This window comes from Strix uralensis, chromosome 4 (assembly GCF_047716275.1).
Source record: "Strix uralensis isolate ZFMK-TIS-50842 chromosome 4, bStrUra1, whole genome shotgun sequence".
Taxonomy (NCBI): Eukaryota; Metazoa; Chordata; class Aves; order Strigiformes; family Strigidae; genus Strix; species Strix uralensis.
In genome coordinates, this window is record NC_133975.1 from 117,241,294 (window position 1) to 117,260,885 (window position 19,592).

The 19,592-nt window shown below is 40.1% G+C and overlaps 1 protein-coding gene across 1 annotated transcript in view; it reads left to right on the top strand.

The window, feature by feature from the left end:
• Positions 1–8,752, top strand: part of C4H14orf132 (chromosome 4 C14orf132 homolog) — a 42,380-nt gene extending 33,628 nt beyond the window's left edge. Inside the window, exon 2 of the mRNA XM_074868725.1 lies at positions 12–8,752. Within this exon, the coding sequence (XP_074724826.1) occupies positions 12–236 (225 nt within the window). The 3' untranslated portion in view covers positions 237–8,752. The remainder of the gene's footprint in view (positions 1–11) is intronic.
• The last annotated feature ends 10,840 nt before the right edge of the window (positions 8,753–19,592 follow it).

Here is a 19,592-nt window from a genome sequence, read left to right on the forward strand (position 1 = left end):
TTTCTTCACAGCTTCCTGTTATGGGAGGAGCCTTTATGGACTCACCCAATGAGGACTTTAGTACAGAGTACTCCTTGTTTAACTCATCAGCCAACGTCCATGCAGCTTCTTCCACGCAGAATCCACCAGAGGAGACATCCCGTTCTTCAAATGATGCCATATTGTTATGGATTGCAATAATAGCAACAATTGGAAATATTGTGGTTGTGGGAGTGGTGTATGCCTTCACTTTCTAGGATGACTGTCACTCCAAACACTGGAAGAGAGGATAACTGCAGCAGTATTTGTCACGTGTATGTATGTATTTGTGTGTATATACATGTATATCTATATAAATACATATAGGTAGGGACTTCGCTGATTAAGTGCTGCCACAATTATGGAAATTAAATGCAAGTCAATCATCTTGAATCTTGATGGCAGAAAGTTTGGATGCAATTGAAAATTTTATGAAGGTGAGAGCTTTAATTGAGAACAGAGCCAATACCAGTTTTGTATAGAAATGTAATAAAAGAGAGACCAACATGGGTATAGTAAATACAAGGAGAAAGTGAGATTTATATAGAAAGTGCTTATTTTCTACTGTTTAGATTTTTCTAGCAGCTCTTCTGCATTTTGTCAGCTTTTTTGTGCATTTTTTACTGTGCTATAATGTTGTATGAAATTGTTCTGTCATGTTTGCTGGACATCTTAGTTTTCCAGATGGACTAATTGGTCAGCATTGGCTCAGTTTTGATGAAGTACAAGTTCATCATGTGTGAGTCTTCAGACATGCATACACTACTGGGCTGTGTTCAAAATCATGACTCTTAAAGCCAAGACAGGCAGATCCATCCTATCTATCACTTGCCTTCCAGTATCAGTTACCGGATCTGATAATCTATGAATTGATGCTAAACTTGTCTGCTGTTTGCAGGAGGAGGCACAGCTATTGCAAGGTGTGGCTGGTCTGCACACCCTCTGAACTCCAGAGGAGGACGCGTTAAACAGAGCAGCAACAAAAGCTCCCATTTCTGTCCAGAGGTACAGGATTGCAGTGGCTTGTAGGTGTGTCCCTTCCAGGAAACAAAGGCCAAATACAAAGGCTTATTTCACTGTAATCCAGATTTCCCGTAGCAGTCATGTACTTTCATAAGCTTATGGGTGTATTGAAAGAATGTGGGGAAATTGTGAAGCCCAATTAACAGTGAATGATGTCTATGAGGAAAATAGCATTGAAATATTGGACACTTCTGTGCTCGTGAGAGAGTGAGTGCAAGAGTCGGGTATGGCCTGGGATAGAAGCAGCAAAAAAAGGTAGTAAGTGACAGATATGCAAGTGCTTATATTTCAGTATTAATATGTCTCTGTGTTCTGATGAGGCTCCTGGAAGTGATTTTTATATAGCCTGCTTTAGGTAACAACTCTGATGATCATTTAGATTTGTTCTGTTGAGGGACAACATTTTCACTTCATTGTTCCCATAAGCAGTTCCTTTTCAAGATCTGTATTTTTTCAAAATAAATTGTAGCCTTCCTTGTTTCAGAGATTATAAAATCTTGAGGGAAGAAAATAAAAAATCACCTCTCTTGGAAATCTCCCTCTTCCCCCTTAAAAAGTAAACACAAATACATAAAATGTCTGCACTTTGAGAGCAGCAGACAAATTATTCTTCTCTCTGCATGTACTGTATAGGTTTTCTGTCTCATACAGCTACTACCCTAATCCCAGAAAGCCTTGTCTGCAGGCACGGAGACTGTTTTTGACACTTGCCTGCCACTGAGCTTGAGGCTGAACTAAGAGCTGCCGAATGTACAGAGAGGTTTGGATTTTCTTTTCTCTTCAAAAACACTTTCCTGCAGGGCTGGTGGACAGTTACTTGAATCAAAGCAGCATACCCCAAATCAGTATTTATAACCACTCAGTAGTCACTGAATATATTTTTTTTTCCCTCTCTATGAACTGGCCTTTAAAGCTGGGAAAGGTGCAAACAGAGCTAGCAGGGGAGAGGAAAAAAAACTAAGTTATTTTGAGGATGAGAAAAACAATGACAACTCACTTGAGGAACTGAGCTTCTGTGTGTGCAGTTATTTCCCTGTTTGGAAGAAGGATTTTGTGAAGATGGTTGAGGACAGACAAGATCTGTGCTGGGAAAAAGTTTGAGAAGCCCCGTTCTGGAAGACCAGCAGGACAGAAAGCAAATTCTGTCTAATAAAATAGCTGTAGTCTTAAGAATGATAGAAAAATGATGATTTTCACTGTCCTAAAATAGCTATTCGTTCCTTCATAGGCAGAGGATGATAAAAAACAGGGGAGCTGCATAAATTGTGTACTCCTGTTCTTACACTCCTCCTTATACTCACTGAGCAGAAAGCAAACTGTTGAGTGAGGTTGGAAGGCTGCAGAGAAGTTTCCAATGCAGAATGAGCAGGATAAAGTCTGATGTACGAACATGTAGGATCCATGTAAATGTTGCTTAATGTAATGTACTGTCCCCAACCATTTCCTGAGACTCTGTTGACTTTGTAATTGTATCAATTACTCATGGACTTTTCTTTAGTGTTTCTGTAGGCTTAGTTAGGCTAGATCTTGCAAGCACTGTTTTTGTGTGAAATGCAAAACATTTCCACCATGATTAAAACCAGTTTGACACTATAGTACTTGCCCATTACGGCTTAATGAATTTGCCAGTGGAGTACTTTGTTTAAGTTTCCTAGAATATTAATCTTAGTGCAATTAGCAATGTTTGCATCTCTCTACCAAAGCACCAGACTAAATTCTTCACCCATGAAGAAGAGCATTAGAGCAGGAACAGCGAAGAACCACCACTCTGCTAATGAAACCGAGTGACGCTTTTGTGTTGCTTTTCCCAAAGAAACTGTCCTACTTTCATGTGAAATTGATAATTATAGCAGGAGTGTTGGAAAACAATGAGTTCTGCCTCTCTCATCCAGATCATTCTCATACATATTTTCATCATTAAAGGCTGAGTTGTCAAGAAGGACCAGACAGCACTTTAATTAAAGTAATTGGCTTGACAGGGTGACATGGCAAAGTGGGTGCAGGCAGCAAGTGCAGGCATTTCCTCTCTCGTAGTTAAACTGCACACTAACTGTTGAGAAAAAGTAGCTTTAGGATGCAGGTGCAAGAATACTGCATACGACAGTCTGTGCAGAATATTGTCAGGTGTATTAAAGATCCCTAAATCACAGTGGGCAGAGCTGGTTCAAACTCTGATCTAATTTGATAGTGATAACATGCACAGTATGTTTTTGGATGTTGTGTTCTGGCTTCATCCACTACAACAACTTCCATCTTCTGGGAGGTTAGGGAAGGTTTAAATTCACCATGAAAAAGGGGACTCATCTGTTGTTAAGTTCAGAGAAGTCACAGAGGGGAGTGGAGAAGTGGATGAATGGTGTCATAGGTATGGTCCTGCGAATCATAGAATGGTTTGAGTTGGAAGGGACCTTAAAGATTATCTCATTCCAACCCCCCTGCCATGGACAGGGACACCTTCCACTCGACCAGGTTGCTCAAAGGCCCATCCAACCTGGCCTTGAACACTTCCAGGAAGAGGGCAGCCACAGCTTCTCTGGACAACCTGTTCCACTGTCTCACCACCCTCACAGTAAAGAATTTCTTCCTTCTCTCTAGTCTAAATCTTCCCTCTTTCAGTTTCAAACTGTTATCCCTCATCCTATCACTACACTCCCTGATAAAGAGTCCCTCCCCATCTTTCCTGTAGGCCCCCTTTAAGTACTGGAAGGCTGCTATAAGGTCTCCCTGGAGCCTTCTTTTCTCCACGCTGAACAACCCCAACTCTCTCAGCCTGTCCTCATAAAGGAGGTGCTCCAGCCTCCTGATATCTTTGTGATCCTCCTCTGCTCAAGCAGCTCCATGTCCTTCTTATACTGGGGACCCCAGAGCTGGACACAGCACTGCAGGTGGGGTCTCACGAGAGCAGAGTAGAGGGGGAGAATCACCTCCCTTGACCTGCTGGCCACACTTCTCTTGATGCAGCCCAGGGTACGGTTGGAACCTGGAAATGTGTTACCACTTCTTTAAGGGGGTGTATGTTATACCCTGAACTGTCAGCACAGCTTGACTTGGAGCACTGTAGCTTCTCCCTTCCTTGGAGCTGGGAAGTTGGATAACTGTTGTTGCTCACTGAGGGGTGACGAGGAAGCCCCAACACGTTCCTCAGAGCTGTCCTCTGAAGCTCTTCTCTAAAAGCAGAAGAGGGCTCTGCTTTGCTGAGCACTTTATGCATCAGCATGAGAGCAGGATTCCCCTTATAGAAGATTGTGCTTTAAATAAAAGCATCTAGCACAGATAAGTTACAAGGTCCTGACTGGAGTTTGCTCTGTAGTAGACAAACCAAAACACCCTATATGCAGCGTTAGACCCCTAGCTATGTTGTAAACATCATTGTGCAAACACAAGATGCAATACTGTATGCTCTGTGAAGTATTATTTTGATGATGGCTTATTAAATAATGACCCATAGAAAGCAGGTAGACAAACTGGATGCTCTAAAGTGTCTATTCTATCCATGGCCTTTAGGGATCAATAGCAACATGTCTAATAATGGAACTGTCTCTTAAGATTTTTTTTTTTTTCTCTAAGCAGCCAGCAGCTCAACACAGCAGCTGTGCAGCCATTACAGCAAAGAGACTAAAGGGTGAACAGCTATGGAGATGGGTGCAAAGGCTCATTAGATAGGAAAATGGGGTAGAGAAACCCACACAGCTACTCCTGTTATTTTTATCTGCAGGGCTAGGAGTCTGTGCTTGTCTACAGCATTAGCATCCTCCTAAAATAAAACGAGGGAGGAGGATGTATTTCTGTGTCAACAAACTTGCAAACCTGAACAACAGATTTTTAAACTGATGCAACAACAGTAGCAGACTCATTTGCTGCAAATAATGTATTTAGCCATTTGAGTGAGCAAGTGAGCTGATAGATACCTCAGAAGTAGTGAGATCCCCTCTCCAGAATCCTTGTTTGCAATGGGACTTGAGGGCCATCAGCATCCCACCAAACTGCTGAGCATCCTGTAATAACAAGTCCCAAATCAAGAGTGAATAGAAGCAGCCAGCCATTATAGTCTTATCCTGTACATCCATTTGAAGATAAAGGGAAAATGTGCATTTGTGTCTGGGATCAAATGAAAACAGACATCGTTAGTCTATAGGTTGTTACATATTTTGTCTATCATTGGAAGCTTTTGTTTTGCTATTTTCAAACAATTCCAGTTGTTAATATCCTCCTTCACATTCTTTGCAGACTCCTGAGAGTTCTTATTTTTGCACAGCTTTGTCCATTTATCCATGTAATTTTACTGGGTTTCCTGTGTCTAATCACAGTGCAGAATCTGAAAAACTATTATTTTTAAGGATCACTTCCATTCATGAGAGAAATAGGCCAAAAATCAGAATCCCAGATCAAAATGCTTTTATGCTTTCGGAGCATTTGGAGCTCTGGAGAATTGGATTTCATCTGGTTAATGTGCACAAAAAAAAGGGCAGTCAGGTCCCTGGTGATAATGTCAGACATCAGGGTTCTGACAGGCAGAGCTGAGCGCTTCATTAACTCCTGCTCTGCCCCTCTGAACCCTGCTGTCTTCCTGTACACACAGCCTGAGCTGAGTTTAAGTGAACTAGCCATCAGGTACAGCATGTCCCTCCTCATCTTGCATCTTGCTAATCCTCAGTGAAACAGGTGCATTTATTCCATTCATAGAAAAGCCAGAGATCAATATTCTTCTGCTAGGTATACTGTTATTGATATATTGGTCCACCACCCATAAGGTAAAGATAGAGATGCTTTAACAGTTAGTTAGCCCTTTGCCGCAATCTCGGAACATCCTAAAGAAATCAAAACACCCTGAGGCTTTGAAGTCTCCTACTGCCCTTGATCTGACACTAAGTCTTTGTGTTTTCTCATACAACCCCTCTTTGCCTTTTGTCTTGTGTTTCCAACTCAGAACAGTGAAAATTAAGTCATCACTATGCTGTTCTCTGGATGTGTAGGGAAGTCCTAACAGCTAGAGACCAGCCATGTCCCATTTTAGTTTTTGACCCTTCAGGCACAAAGGAGGAGGAAAGTGTCTAATTGTCTACCCAGAAGACTCCAGGGGAATATATGCCTTTGCAGAACAAAATGCATAGCAATTTTATCTCATTCCAGCCTATACCAGAGTATTTACAATGAGTTAACATGGCCAAACCTGCTTTTGCAGGCTGTTTTGGGAATTACAGCAACACAGCCAGGAACTGAAAAAGAGACAACCCTGATAACACAAATCTGTCACATATCTAATCATCTCAGTGACATGCTTCTGAAGGCAGGTTTGCCTGAGTGTCATAGGCAGACTTGATCTGTTGGTACAGAGGCAAATGCCCTTTCATATGAGCACAAATGGTGTCTCCATCTTTTTGGTAAGTCTTGGGAGCATTAGTGCCACCCATTCTATTTTTCCTATGCAGGCTGCTGGTAAAGATATTTTTCAGTTGTAGAAAATACTTGAAAAACTTCCTGTGTTGGTAGAATACATGCAAGATTTACCTTCCAAAGCTCTGCCTAGTTTCCCTGCAAAAGCAAAAACCACCTAGGTTTCTTAAGGATGGAATGTTAATGAGTCAAGTATCATCTGTACAGTAGCATCACCTCATTTTAATCTACAGCGTTATGCCAGTATGTCTCAAAGGGGATCTTAGTATTACACAGACTTTAAAAAGACTGAGAACAGAGACAAGTCACTTCTCAAGAATGTCTCAAAAGTCACTACCCGATCCTTTAGGCTGCATCATTCCTCAGTCCTCCGCAAAGTACCCTGATGTGAACTCGCACCCAACCCTTTAAACCCCTTGTCACCACCACATGTCTCTATGCCTTCATTTGAGTTCTCCCCTTGTCTTCTCTGTATTCTTTTCATTCCCTGGTATCAGAATATGCAAGCATGTGGAAGCCAGAAATGTTCTTCAGCCATTCTTAACCACCTTATTGACCTTCACTGACAGTAAGGTCAGTGATATGTAAGGACTTACCACAGTAAGTGCAAAGATCAGTGACACAAGGTCTCTTCCTGTATGGAGATGTTAATGAAGCAGAAGAGTAAGATGTGAACACGAAGCTTGGTAACTGTATTGTCAGTATCCATGCAACCTTTTAGAAATTCAGGTTTTATAAATATACTGCACTGTTCTGCAGTCAGCATTTGCTGAGCTTTCCTCAGCCCAAAGTCCCTTGTTATTCTTAGCCAATCAGAATCCGTGGTAATGCACTTGGGGTAGGGTAAGGGGAGTGGAAGTGCCATACGCAGGAGACTTGAAAAGCTCTATGTGATTTATTGTAGGGTCAAGGCCATTAACCACTAGCCTAATTTAGTGAAGAAAAACAACCACAGTGTGCTATGCCATGGGTATTTCAAATCTAGTCTCACCTGTAGTTCTCAAATGCATGGCCAAGCTGCTGTAGCCAGATTGCACATTTCTAAATCTCATGACCAAAAAGAAGTGTATTCCTTGGCCACCACCGAGACTGCTGAACAGCCTCCCTCACAAGTCCCTGTTTGCTCTGGTATTGTTTTGGGAGCTTCCTGAGCTGCAGTCATTAAGGTGATGTCACATTTCCTGTGGAGTTCAGTCTCACTAATGAGGGAATAAGATTAAGCTGTTTACAGATCTAGGCCTAAAACTGTTTTCAGTTACTGCCTTCATAAGGATCCGGAGCCTGCAAGCTGCTCTATCCAGAGGGACCTTTGCCTCCACCTGGAGTCAACTGGATTAATAACACTTCTTCTACACTGACATCTGCTTCAGTAGATCAACTTGCAAAACTAGCTCTGGGTTGCTGGGGTTTTATTTTAAATATATGTAAAGATGTCCATAATTTCCTAATCAAAAGAAGGAAAGCAGATTGCTGTATTTTTTTAAATGAGAAGGTAATAAAAAACAAGTCTGAATATTTTGATAGATATCCTGGAAGGGTATATAATGTAGCAAACAGTTGCACTATTTTTTCTATTGTCTGAGCACCTAACCTGAGAAATATTTGTTCTTTCTCTAACTAAGATCTCTTTCAGTTCTGAAGTTATGAACTTTGGAAGGAGTGGAATGCAAGGCCTCAGTGAAATTTTAAACTAATGTAAATAAATCCAGTAGCTAGCTTTGTGAGGTAGCCTATAACATTTGTTTTTCAGCTGTCTCATCTCAAATATTGCTAATTATTGGGTTTTTTTCCAAAATAAGCTAAATAGTGACACTTCTGAAAGCATCTGTACTTCACACAAAATCGCAGTCATATGGAAATGACATCCTTCAGCTCGTGTAAAACAGCTTTACAGGAGCCCTTTAGTATGCACTGTTATTTTTCTTAATAATCCTTGGCAATTTAATTCTGTTGTGCTTTGTCTCTGCTACCCTGTTTTGTACACTAACAGGTTTGCAGGGCTTCTCTGTATTGTTTTTGTAATATATGGGTTCATTTAAAGAAAGTTGTAAACATTGTTCTTGAAATGTGGATCTCTATCTGTAAAGAGAAAAACAACTTTAAAAATTCCCTCTGTTTTCTCTAAGTTTACTGTAATTAGCAAGTTTAGTTAACAGAAATGTATTCTTTTAAGCTCCTGTTATATTCTTTTCCAGTTGTTGACTGCTTTCGTTATGTGTGTACTTAGTACTAGTTCATTCTTTTACTATGGTGAAAATGACAAGTTTTGTCAATATCGGATGGAAGTTGTGTTTTTGGATAAAGTTCTCCAAACTGATGGCAGTGTGCGATTTTTCATTTTATTCTCAATTTAACTTGAGAAAATTTAGAAGTCTGTAATTGCAGTTATTTAACTATTACCTCCAGTAACACACTGACATGAATAATTTGTTGCAATTACAAATCTGCATGATTTGTCAGCCTTGGGAAACCATCTATTGCATACATGGCACAGAGAAAACACTGGCTATTTCTACAGAAATGGATTCACCGGCTCTTAAAGTCCAAGAAGTGCCTCGACACATCTTGGGGCCAAAAAAAGATGTCTCAACTTCTTCAAATGTAAGCTCAGAAGCCCTTATACCATGAGCCCTCTCCCAGTTCTCTCTTCAGTTTAGCACAACCATCCTGTCCCATGGTGCAGTGTGGATGGTTTTGTGACTATGGCCCCAAACTCCTGTCCTAGGGCAGCCATTCCAGGGGCTTTTGGGGACGCGAGGAGGGCCTCGAGTCCCTCAAGCTTGGGAACTCAAGAGGAAACCTCACCGTAGGATGTTCAGCAAGCTTCATAAAAGCAAATAGTGGCAAGAGGAAGAAAGGAAAACATTTGGCTCATGCACAATTTTAAATAAAAGTTTGACTTACCTTTGAATGAAGCAAACTCAGAACATCACAAAGATGCATACGCCAATCCTGATAGCAAGTCCGACAAAAATTCATTAAAAAATTAATTAAAAAAATCAAAGACATGTTTTCTTTTAGTCCCAATCTTTATCAATCTAGCAACATAACATATTCCAGAGTTTACCCATCAGAATGTAAGGCAGTGCAATTACTACACTACAGTAATATCTAATTATAATTCACTTTTCCATTGCAGTTATGGAATCATACAGATCTCAATTCTGTTCATTTCTAAATTCTGCACAATAATTAGAAATGAGAATAATTTAGAAATGGAAGAAAATGTTATGTTGAACAGACATTTAAAGATTTAGCTATGTGTGTTCAGACTAATAAAAGCAACTGAAATTGTTTGCACTATTTTCTTGCACAGCATTATCTACATAAACAAACTGGATGCTAATGTCTGCCAACATAAATTGTTTTGTAGTGAGGCTAACAATGAACGTTAGTCTTTTAGCCCAAGAGAGCCTGTCCACTGTAGCATTTGAACTAACATATTTTGCTTTGTTTAATGCTATGTTACAGTTTTTGTTAGGATAAAGAATAATTAATTCAAACAATTTGGAATGATAGAGTGACTTCACTGCGTTAACTGCAGCATGCATGCATCTTATATGGGGGTTGATGCAGTACCTCTATAAACAGCCTGCTGTCCATTTCATTGCCTGCTGCGATAACGGAGACATTGGAATCAAACAGGAGCTTGCCTTTTGCTTTGAATTCTCACGAGATGCCGCAGTGTTTCTGAAAGGTGGCGGGCTGACAACACTCATGATGAAATCACCAGCTCGGGTGCAGTGCAGGTACTGGCACTGCGACTCAGCCCCGACCATGGGTGTCACACCAAGGCGGGGCAGGGCAGCTCGCCTGTCCTCCTCCCGCACCTGCCAGCAGGAGTCAGCTAATGCTGTTCCCTGTGAAGATTTTATTTTGAGCTAATTAATGCTGTTTGTTGTAAAGTCTTTATTTTGAGCTAAGTAAATAACACACAACATTTTATTACAGTTTATAAAGATGCTCCTTATTCTGAATACATGAGATCAACTGACTCCCACATTTCCTTTACATATTCCAATAATCCTTGCCCATTAGAGGCAAGAAGGATGCTCCTTTTATGAAGATTTTTTTCTTGTCATTTCTGGTTTGAATTACAAAGGTTTTATGCCTGCAGATGTTAGTTGAGTACAGAAACAAGGTTTAGTGGTCTGTGAACTTCCCCAGTGACTCCTTAAAGGATAGGTAAAGTGATTTATTACTCCCTGAGCCTCCAGTGTAGCAAACAATTTTAACCAGAGAATTTGGTTTTTCAGCATCTCAGCTCTTCTTCCAAGCACGTGGGAACTTTTTTTTTTTTAATCTGTCTACTCTTTTATTTCATATTCTGTGCTAATACCCAAATTCTTTTGATGTCTGGCAACATTTAATACTTGAAAAGACTTTGAGTAAATATTCCTCAAAGTCCTCTGTGAGGAGCTGATGCAAAGAAAGTAAAGGACTTATTTCCTTCACCTCCTGGTAAATCAAAATACCAATTAATTACTTTGAAAACTTCATGCTTTTGTTTTTTTTAATAGTTTATATAGCCACACCAATTTCTCTTAGCTGAGGTATTTCTATCCTCTGTGCAACCTTCCCTTGTAATTTCTGCTTGCTATTTACTGACTTGATTTTGCTTCAGGTGGGTCCCGTCTTCTGAAGTACATCTTGATTGGAGTCTCCTAAAGTCAAACTCAACTTTGACCTTGTAAGAATTTTCCTTACCTTCCTGTTTCCTTTCTAATTCAAGGATATGTAGGATCTAATTCTTAAAGTTGTTGTCCCAGTTGCCTGACTTCTGATTGTAGGGTACTCTAGATGAAACCTTAATTTTTCCATCTTCCAATTGCAATGTAGAATTCCTATTCTTCAGGCAATTTTGGAAAAGAAATCCATTCTAAATGTGAGAAAAACAAGCAAACATAAAACCCACAATATTTTGTCCTATTTCAGAGTAGGTTTTTTTAGCTTCAGTTTTACCTATAAGATGTTAAGAGACCTATGGTATGACAAGAATCAGAGAATTTTTGGTAGAGTACAATGCAACAGCATAATTGTAAACAGCTTTGGACTTTTATGTGCTAAAACTTGCAGTTTAATCTTGTCACTGAAGCAACTTTTAAATTTATCAACACATGAACACCATCCTGTATCAAAGGAATTTTTTTTATAATCTAGTAGCTCTTTTGTGATAAAAACAATTCATCAGATGTGTTTTAACATGGTCAAGTGCTGGGTTTAAGAAAGCTTTCCTCAGTGAGGTTGATTTAAGTTAGATGAGAGCCACCCTTACTTTATAGCTTAACAACAATCCCCTGCTCCGTTCAGTGCTTATGTTCTTATTATGCATTAGTTCACACTAAGTGGGGAAGAGCAGCCTCAGAAACCAGCTTTGTCAAGAACAAACAACTTAGGGGTCTAAAAAGCGGTGCTTCAATCCAAATGAACAGCGTAGGAAACTATCATGAGTGCTAAAGAAAACCACAGCAGGGTTACTCTATGAGAAACTCCTGTGCTTTCCATGGGTTTGTGTGCAGCATGGGGCTGGGAACAAGGATAGTGTGCTGGGTCCCACACGGGGCTGCTCAAGGGCTTGCCAGGACAGAGAGTGGGCCACATGCCTTCAAAGCGAAGCACACACAGCTGACCTGGGAAATTGATGCAGAGTAACTGTGGGTTGTAGGTTACCCCTTTTTCTCTGTGCAGATAAACCCTATGACTCACTATAGGGAAATAGGAAGTGCCTCCTTCAAACCTGCACAGTAAAGAGACTGCCATTGTAACATGTCCATTTTAACAGGAAAGAACCATGGGAAAAGAATAACTCAAGTGGTGAAGCACTGGCTTATATTTAAAAACAAAACAAAACAAACAACCCCCACTAAACCAAAAACAATAGAGCAAATTTGGCATAGAAGTGAGGATAATGTCTCAAACCACTTGACTATTTCCTCTTGTGGCATAATACAAGTCAGGGAAAATGTCACCACATCACATCAGCAGAACCAGGATGCAGGACCATTCTACAACTGGAAATAAAGAAAACCCCTAACATCGTGGGTTTTTTTTCCTGCACTGCAGGTGCTAATCCCACAGACAAAATTGTAGCACAATAGTGAGATTTAAAAAAAAAAAAAAAAAAAAAAACACTCAAAAAACCAAACAGTTCCAGAGGGCAGAAAGGCAAATTTTGCCTGGAGGCTTTGTTCTGACTGAGCCTTTGAAGGATAGACTGTGCTTTGGGTAGCCCTGCTGAATCTCTAGGAGCAGTTCTGTGACTGGCACCTCAATGGCAAGAGTGACTTTGGCATGACCCATTACTTATCCTGTGGACACAGTCAATGGACTTCACTTTGCATTACTCATGCACCTCTCATTTAATGTTGCAAGTTTTCACACCAAAGACTGCAAGATAGGATGTTATTTTCACAACCAGCTCAGTATCTTGTCAGTGCAGGCATTTGTCTTCTACCACTTTATTTAGCATACCTACAATCATGTTAATTTATTCCTAATGGATTCATCTCGCACCAGTGTTAAGATTCCACTGAAAAGCTGCCAGAATTGATATCTCAAGTCTCCACTTTGCTGTGAAGAGTGTACAAATTGTATTCAAAACCCTTCTCCCTCTCTTGTGTCTGCCTTTATTTTCAGTTCAACCATAGGAATCCATAAACTTCGGACTGCCATTTCTCTGTATGAGGATCCCTGTCCAAGTTCCATCTGAAAGCCCTTCTGGCCAAGCCTTGTTTCCATTGCCTTGCAGAGATGTGTGGAGAGTTCTTCTGGGCTGAGAAGCACCTTACACCTGGAACACTCCTGGTCCTCGCCTGTCCAGACTGGGGACCTCACTAGAGTACATCAAGTTACTTTTTAGCTTGCATGCTGGGGCATTGCTTGTTTAGGAATAGTCTGGTATATGCTCTAGTCTTGCTCAACTACTTGGTTGGGAATTCATCCCATCCACCTTCACTCAAAACAGCAGAAGCACTCAAGGCTGACCAGTGATGCAACGTAAGGACTGATTATTACTTTATCACCTTGAAGATTTTGCAGGTGAGAGTTTTGATAGCATAGATCCCAAGATTCAGCTAATGATAGGACCCATGTGGTTAACAGCTCAGATTAAATTAAAAATGTACTGGTTTCTGCATCAGGTCTTGAAACTGATGCCAAGGTGAGTCAGCTGAAGAGTTCTACATACCATACCCAGTCTTATTGGTTACTACAGCGTCATTTTCACAGAACCACAGAATCATCTAGGTTGGAAAAGACCTTGAAGATCATCCAGTCCAACCATTAACCTAACACTGACCATTCCCAACTACACCATATCCCTCAGCGCTATGTCAACCCAACTCTTAAACACCTCCAGGGATGGGGACTCCATCACTGCCCTGGGCAGCCCACTCAAATGCCTAAAAACTTGATCTGTAAAGAAATGCTTCCTAATATCCAGTCTAAGAGGTTTTTCCTCTCCTGATCAACTTGAAAAAGCATAATCACTTGGATCTAGATATTTGAAGTTAATAATTTTTTTCATGCAAAGAGAAGTCTCACCCTCTCTGCCTACTTCTGGCTTTGAATCTTACTTCAACTCAGGGAAAGTATTTAAAAATTAACATCTAGTCCATTTCTTACTACAGGAAAAATTGTCTAGGAGAAGCCATGAAAACCTTTGAATTACTTCAGATGCATACTCATCAGTTGGTGGTCTGCATAGCATTTACTGGAAACTTGAAACAATCACAGTGGCTATGTTAATAAACTATGGCTGCAAAACTGCATATTGATGGTTTTTCTCTTACCCTTCCTAAAATATGTAATCAGTGATTGGAGGAGCAGTGTAAGACTCAACTTCTCTACTCCCAGCTGAGTGTCCTAAGACACTTGTATTCATTACCTCTCATCCAGTTAATCTTTATTTAGTGCCTGAACACTAAAATGGGAGTATGGCAAATATTCTACAGCTCAGCAAGTGCAGCCTTCACCTCAGAAACATGAGTTCACCTCCCAACATGCAGAGGAGAAACCTGAGCTACTCTCCACATTTAGGTAAGTGCACTGACCAATGAACACTGGACATTGTGGGGGAGAAGGAAGGAGGAAAAATATGATATCTTAGTCTTTCATCGTTAATTAGTTCTAGTGGTGCACTGAACCTCACAGATGAAATTTGTGGTTCATAGAGCATGGGCTGCCTGCTTGTGACCATCTGAAGAGCTATTCTTTGGGTAGTGTCCCAAAGCAGACCTTAAGAAGCCACAGATGCTTGGGTAATTCCCAGGTTAGACAGCTTCTGAAAGAGATTTGAGAGGTTTTGGGGATTTGGGTTTTTCTGGTTGGTTGGCTGCTTTTTTTAAGATGGAAACCCTGATGACAGAATTTTATGGAACTATTCCTAAGCTGTTTGGAAGCCTAAGTCTTCTCTACTGATTTATTTATACACTTGAAATTCATTAAAAATCAGTACAACTATGGAATTGGTTTGATTGCTGTTGCTGTTAGGATATATAGTCTTATGTTTTTTTCCAGCAATCTGTATTGCTTATAACTGTTGACATTTGTTACCTTTTCGGGTTGGAAACCTTTCTAATAATTAGATTCAAGACAATATGTTTTTGGAGTAATAGATTTTAGTGTCTTTTCCATAAACTATAGGGTTTGTTTGATTTAATTGGTTTAGTGCAATCTGTGAGGCTGTCAGAGGATGGCATCATGGTTTCTTTGAGTGGAATTTCAAGGTGGTGAAGGAGACTTCTGAAAGGAAGCTGTTCAAAAAATCTTGTTCTAATGAAAACTGAAGTAATTCTTCTGACTTGTTAGATTGTCACTTACAAAATGTCATTCCATGTAAACCTTGCAGTGTCTGCATCATTTCAGCTCCTTTAAGTCTTAGAAACAACATTTAGCTTGGATTCGAAGCATTGATATATATTAAGAACTGTTCTTCCTTATGAAATCAGGGGTAAAAACCTTATCTGCTTGCATGGAAAAACAGCCTCTAAGCCTCTATTGCTTAGGTTTCCAGATGTGAGGATCTTCATGTTCCTTTCTTCCCTTGACATACAAAGTTACCTCAACACATTACAATACCTAAGAATTATTTTTATTCTATAGTGATTTGCTTCCCTTCCTTTTCTCTTCTGTCTTCCTTGAATTATGTCAACGTACACACTACAAGTGCCTTCAATTCTTCAGATTGTTTGACATTGGAAAAGTACATTGGTTTCCCCGGAGAGCTGCAAAGTTGAGACACAAGACTGAAGTATTATTCCTGATGAAAACCATCTAAGATTGCACAGTCTAAAATCTGAAGTGATATTTTTCCTATCTTGTTTGGGAGATGAGCATCATAACCAAATTTCCCTTCTTTTCCATTAGTAATGAATACCGTTTAATGTAATATAGCCTTGAGACGGTACTAGAGCTCTCTACTGGAATGCTACATTATCTACTATGAACTAATTGTTACATCATATAACAGTTACAGGAATGATGAATCCTTTTCTTTATAGGTTATAAAACTGAAGTTATATCTCATCTGTTCATTGGTATATGAGGAATTCATAGAAGACACTCCCTGCCACCCCTTACTCCTTGCTTTATCCTAAGTCACATAGGATACAGTCATGTTAGTTACGTAGAGATGAATCACAAACTTAAAATAGATATTGAAACAAAACTATAGCCCATTTCTTCTCTGAGATATGTTTTTCAACAAAGCGTAGCTTTGAAAAAATAATCCTCCTCAATAAATGGAACTCAGTAACGGAAAGGGTTCATAAAAGGTAAGTGTTGAGAAAGCACTGTTTGGAAATTTGTGGTCTATTTATATACAAGATCAAGTTAAATAATCAAAGTGTCTTTTAGCTTTGGAATCCTTTTAAGAATTCCTCTTAAATACTGTTGAAGGTCTGTAACACAACCTTGAAACTTCCCTCTCTTGTGCGGTTTAGAAACACGCAGAAAAGTTATTTTTGATGGCTTCCTGTGTATTTTGTGGAGAATCGTTGGAAGACATTAGAATTTAATTACCATTACTCAAAATAGCACCATAATTTATTGATTGGAGCAAATTGAGCAATATTTTCAGCAGATCCCCAAAAGATAATCTTACTCATCTTTCCCACATACATTTTAGATGACTCTGCCTAGTGCAATACTGGCTTCAGTAGGATCCTTCTTGATTCAGGCCACTAAAAGTAAGCTCAGAGTCAGACCCTTTATTTCATATACGGCCCAGAAAATGCCTAGTAGGGTGATCACTAAGTGCAAGACTGGAAGGAAAAGAAAGCAACAGTTTCTAGTTGCCCAAGTTATCATTCTTCAGCAAGTTCAAAAGCCAGGAGAATTTGAAAATTCTCCTTCATAGTGTTGCTATGATACCTGTCAATATTTATATTTGCAGAATGATGACTCAGCTTTCCCTTTTTGAATTGGCATATTAAAAGAGTGAATCTGTTCTCAGGTCCTGCTAGTACTTTTCTTCCTTTGCTACAAGAACCTGCATCCCTGAAGGTAATGAGGGGAAAGTTCTCTGTATAAGGATACGAGGACTGCTGCCTGGCCAACATAAATGCCTATTGTCCTTCAATGGCTCCGGATTTTTAAAAGCAACCCACCCCAAGACCAGTGGACCTTGAAAGAAATTTGCTGATGTTATGTTTCCTGTCCCTGTTCTTTGACACTGCTTTCCCAGTTTTCCATGAGTGATATCCTGTCTTACTAAGGCACAAATTAACAATAAAATGTTTCCTCCTTCTTGTGTTACACATAAAAAAAAATAGCGCCTTAGTGGACATCCAATCTCTGATCAATTTTTTTCCTTTCTTTTAAAATTTTTCTTTCTAAACTATATGCAGTGCATCTTCTGGGTTGCTACTACATTTGATTTTTTTTTTTTCTTTTGTCAGCCTCTTACATGACGCTTGCTTTTCATTTTGGTCCCTTTCTATCTCTGGAGTTTCATTCTACGCTTTGGTAGTCACCATTCAGGAAATTTCAGAACCTCAACTTAGTAGGAGCTCTTATCTTAAATCTTCACTTGGTGAATCATATATTGGACATTGTAGATGTTGAGAGCCCCTTTTGTTGTTTGTTTGTTTTATAAAACCAACAACAGCAAAACCCCTTTAAAATCAGGACATACACAGGATTCAACCAAACTTGCACAAAAACACAATAGCATTTGTCTGATCTCAAGGATATGTCTATATGATGAAATGCAGCATTAGGCCAAGACACCTGAAGACACTTTCCTATCTACACCCAGCAGTAAATTCACATTAGCACAGTGTTCTCCTGGGGTCAGCATATCCCTTTCTCAGGAAGCTCCCTTGCCAGGAAGGGAGTTCCTCTCATTTGGCTGTACCAAAGATAACTTGCCCATGCATACATCAGTCATCTTGGTACAAGGTACTGCTGTACCCAAAACACATCCTCATGTTGTCAGGCACTGGCAAATAGTGCTGCTGTGCATGGCCAGAACTGACCCCAATCTGACATGTATCCAGAACCTGTGCACCCCTGGCAGGACCTAGTTTCTTGTACCGCACCTAAAGGATCTATTCCCTGCCCGAGAGGCAGTTGTGAACACTACTTTATCTGTTCGTGTGTCTGCAGGTGGAAAAGCTGACATCCTTGGCCCTTTTTCCATTACAGACTACTATTTGGAGCACTCTTTGAGGAACTGAGAGGCCACACTGAACCTCTGCAGAGACTACACTGCCTATAGCCATCAGACACAGGCACATCTCCCAGGACCAGCTCTCTCAGATCTAGAAAACCAGTAGAGTTGTTACATGACGAGAATATCTGTGATCTAAGGTTTAATTGTACAGGTAGGAAGAAGCTTGTTTGACCACCAGCGGCTAGGTGGGACACCACCATCAACTTAGAGTGGTGTATTGGCAAAATAACACTAATTTGAAGTTTAATGAAACCACACTGCTTATCTCATTAAAAGTGAGTGAGATTACTTAGAAATGCCAAAGAAGTTTTTAAGCAATCCAGTATTAGTAGAAGGTTGTGGTTGCTTTCCTTGAGCCACAGAATTTACCCTCTCCCAAGTATTTAAGCCATGAATGGAGTAGTTACCTAATAATTTTCAAGGTACTTGAACATGTCCAGAGAAGGGCAACAAAGCTGGTGGAAGAACTGGAAAGCATGTCCCATAAGGAGTGTCTGAGGACTCTGGGTTTGTTTAGTTTGGAGAAAAGAAGGCTGAGGGGCAACCTCATTGCTCTCTACAGCTTCCTGAGGAGGGGAAGTGGAGAGGAAGGTGCTGAGCTCTTCTCCCTGGCATCCACTGACAGGACACATGGGAACAGTTCAGAGCTGTGCCAGGGGAAGTTCAGACTTGGCATTAGGAAGCATTTACTAAGAGGGTGGTCAAACACTGGAACAGGCTTCCTAGATAGGTCAATGTCCCAAGCCTGTCAGTGTTTAAGAGGCATTTGGACAATGCCCATAATAACATGCTCTAATTTTTGGTCAGCCCTGTAGCTGTCAGGCAGTTAATGACTGTTGTAGGTCCCTTCCAACTATTCTACTCTACTCTACTCTTCTGAAGAGGGCAAGGAGACAGTATACTTTGAGATCTATTTTTTATTGGTTTGGGGTAGGGTTTTTTTCATCTTTTGATTTATGTAAACAGTACCTTAAGAATTTCAAGCAGTCTGAGATTAAATATGTTGGACATTAAAAAAAATAGTAATAATTTCGGACTCAGCAGAAGACTGCAATTTCCACCCTCAGTGTGAAACCTGAGACTTTCTGTATATTCATTATATGTGACAAAAGTGGAATGGGAGGCAAACTTCTTCACATAGATGTTGACTGTAACGAACATGACTAAGTGGAAACATCTTTGTAAATGATTGTGAAACAGGCAAAACAGCATTAGGGCAACAAAGCCACATGCTACAACTCAGAATTAACTAAAAATAAATTGTGTCCGCAGCACAACAAATTATCAGCAAGACAGATGGCCAAGAAGAGGAAAACCATAATTGTTTCCTCTGGGGTTGGATTTCTGAAAGTAAACACTCAATCTAGTCCTGACTTTGTAACAGAAAATAGAATTCAATAGCATGGAGGAAACTCTGGAGAATCATACAATGGCAATACAGTATTTAAAAGCCTAGCCATATGAGGGAAGGGACCAATGGTGA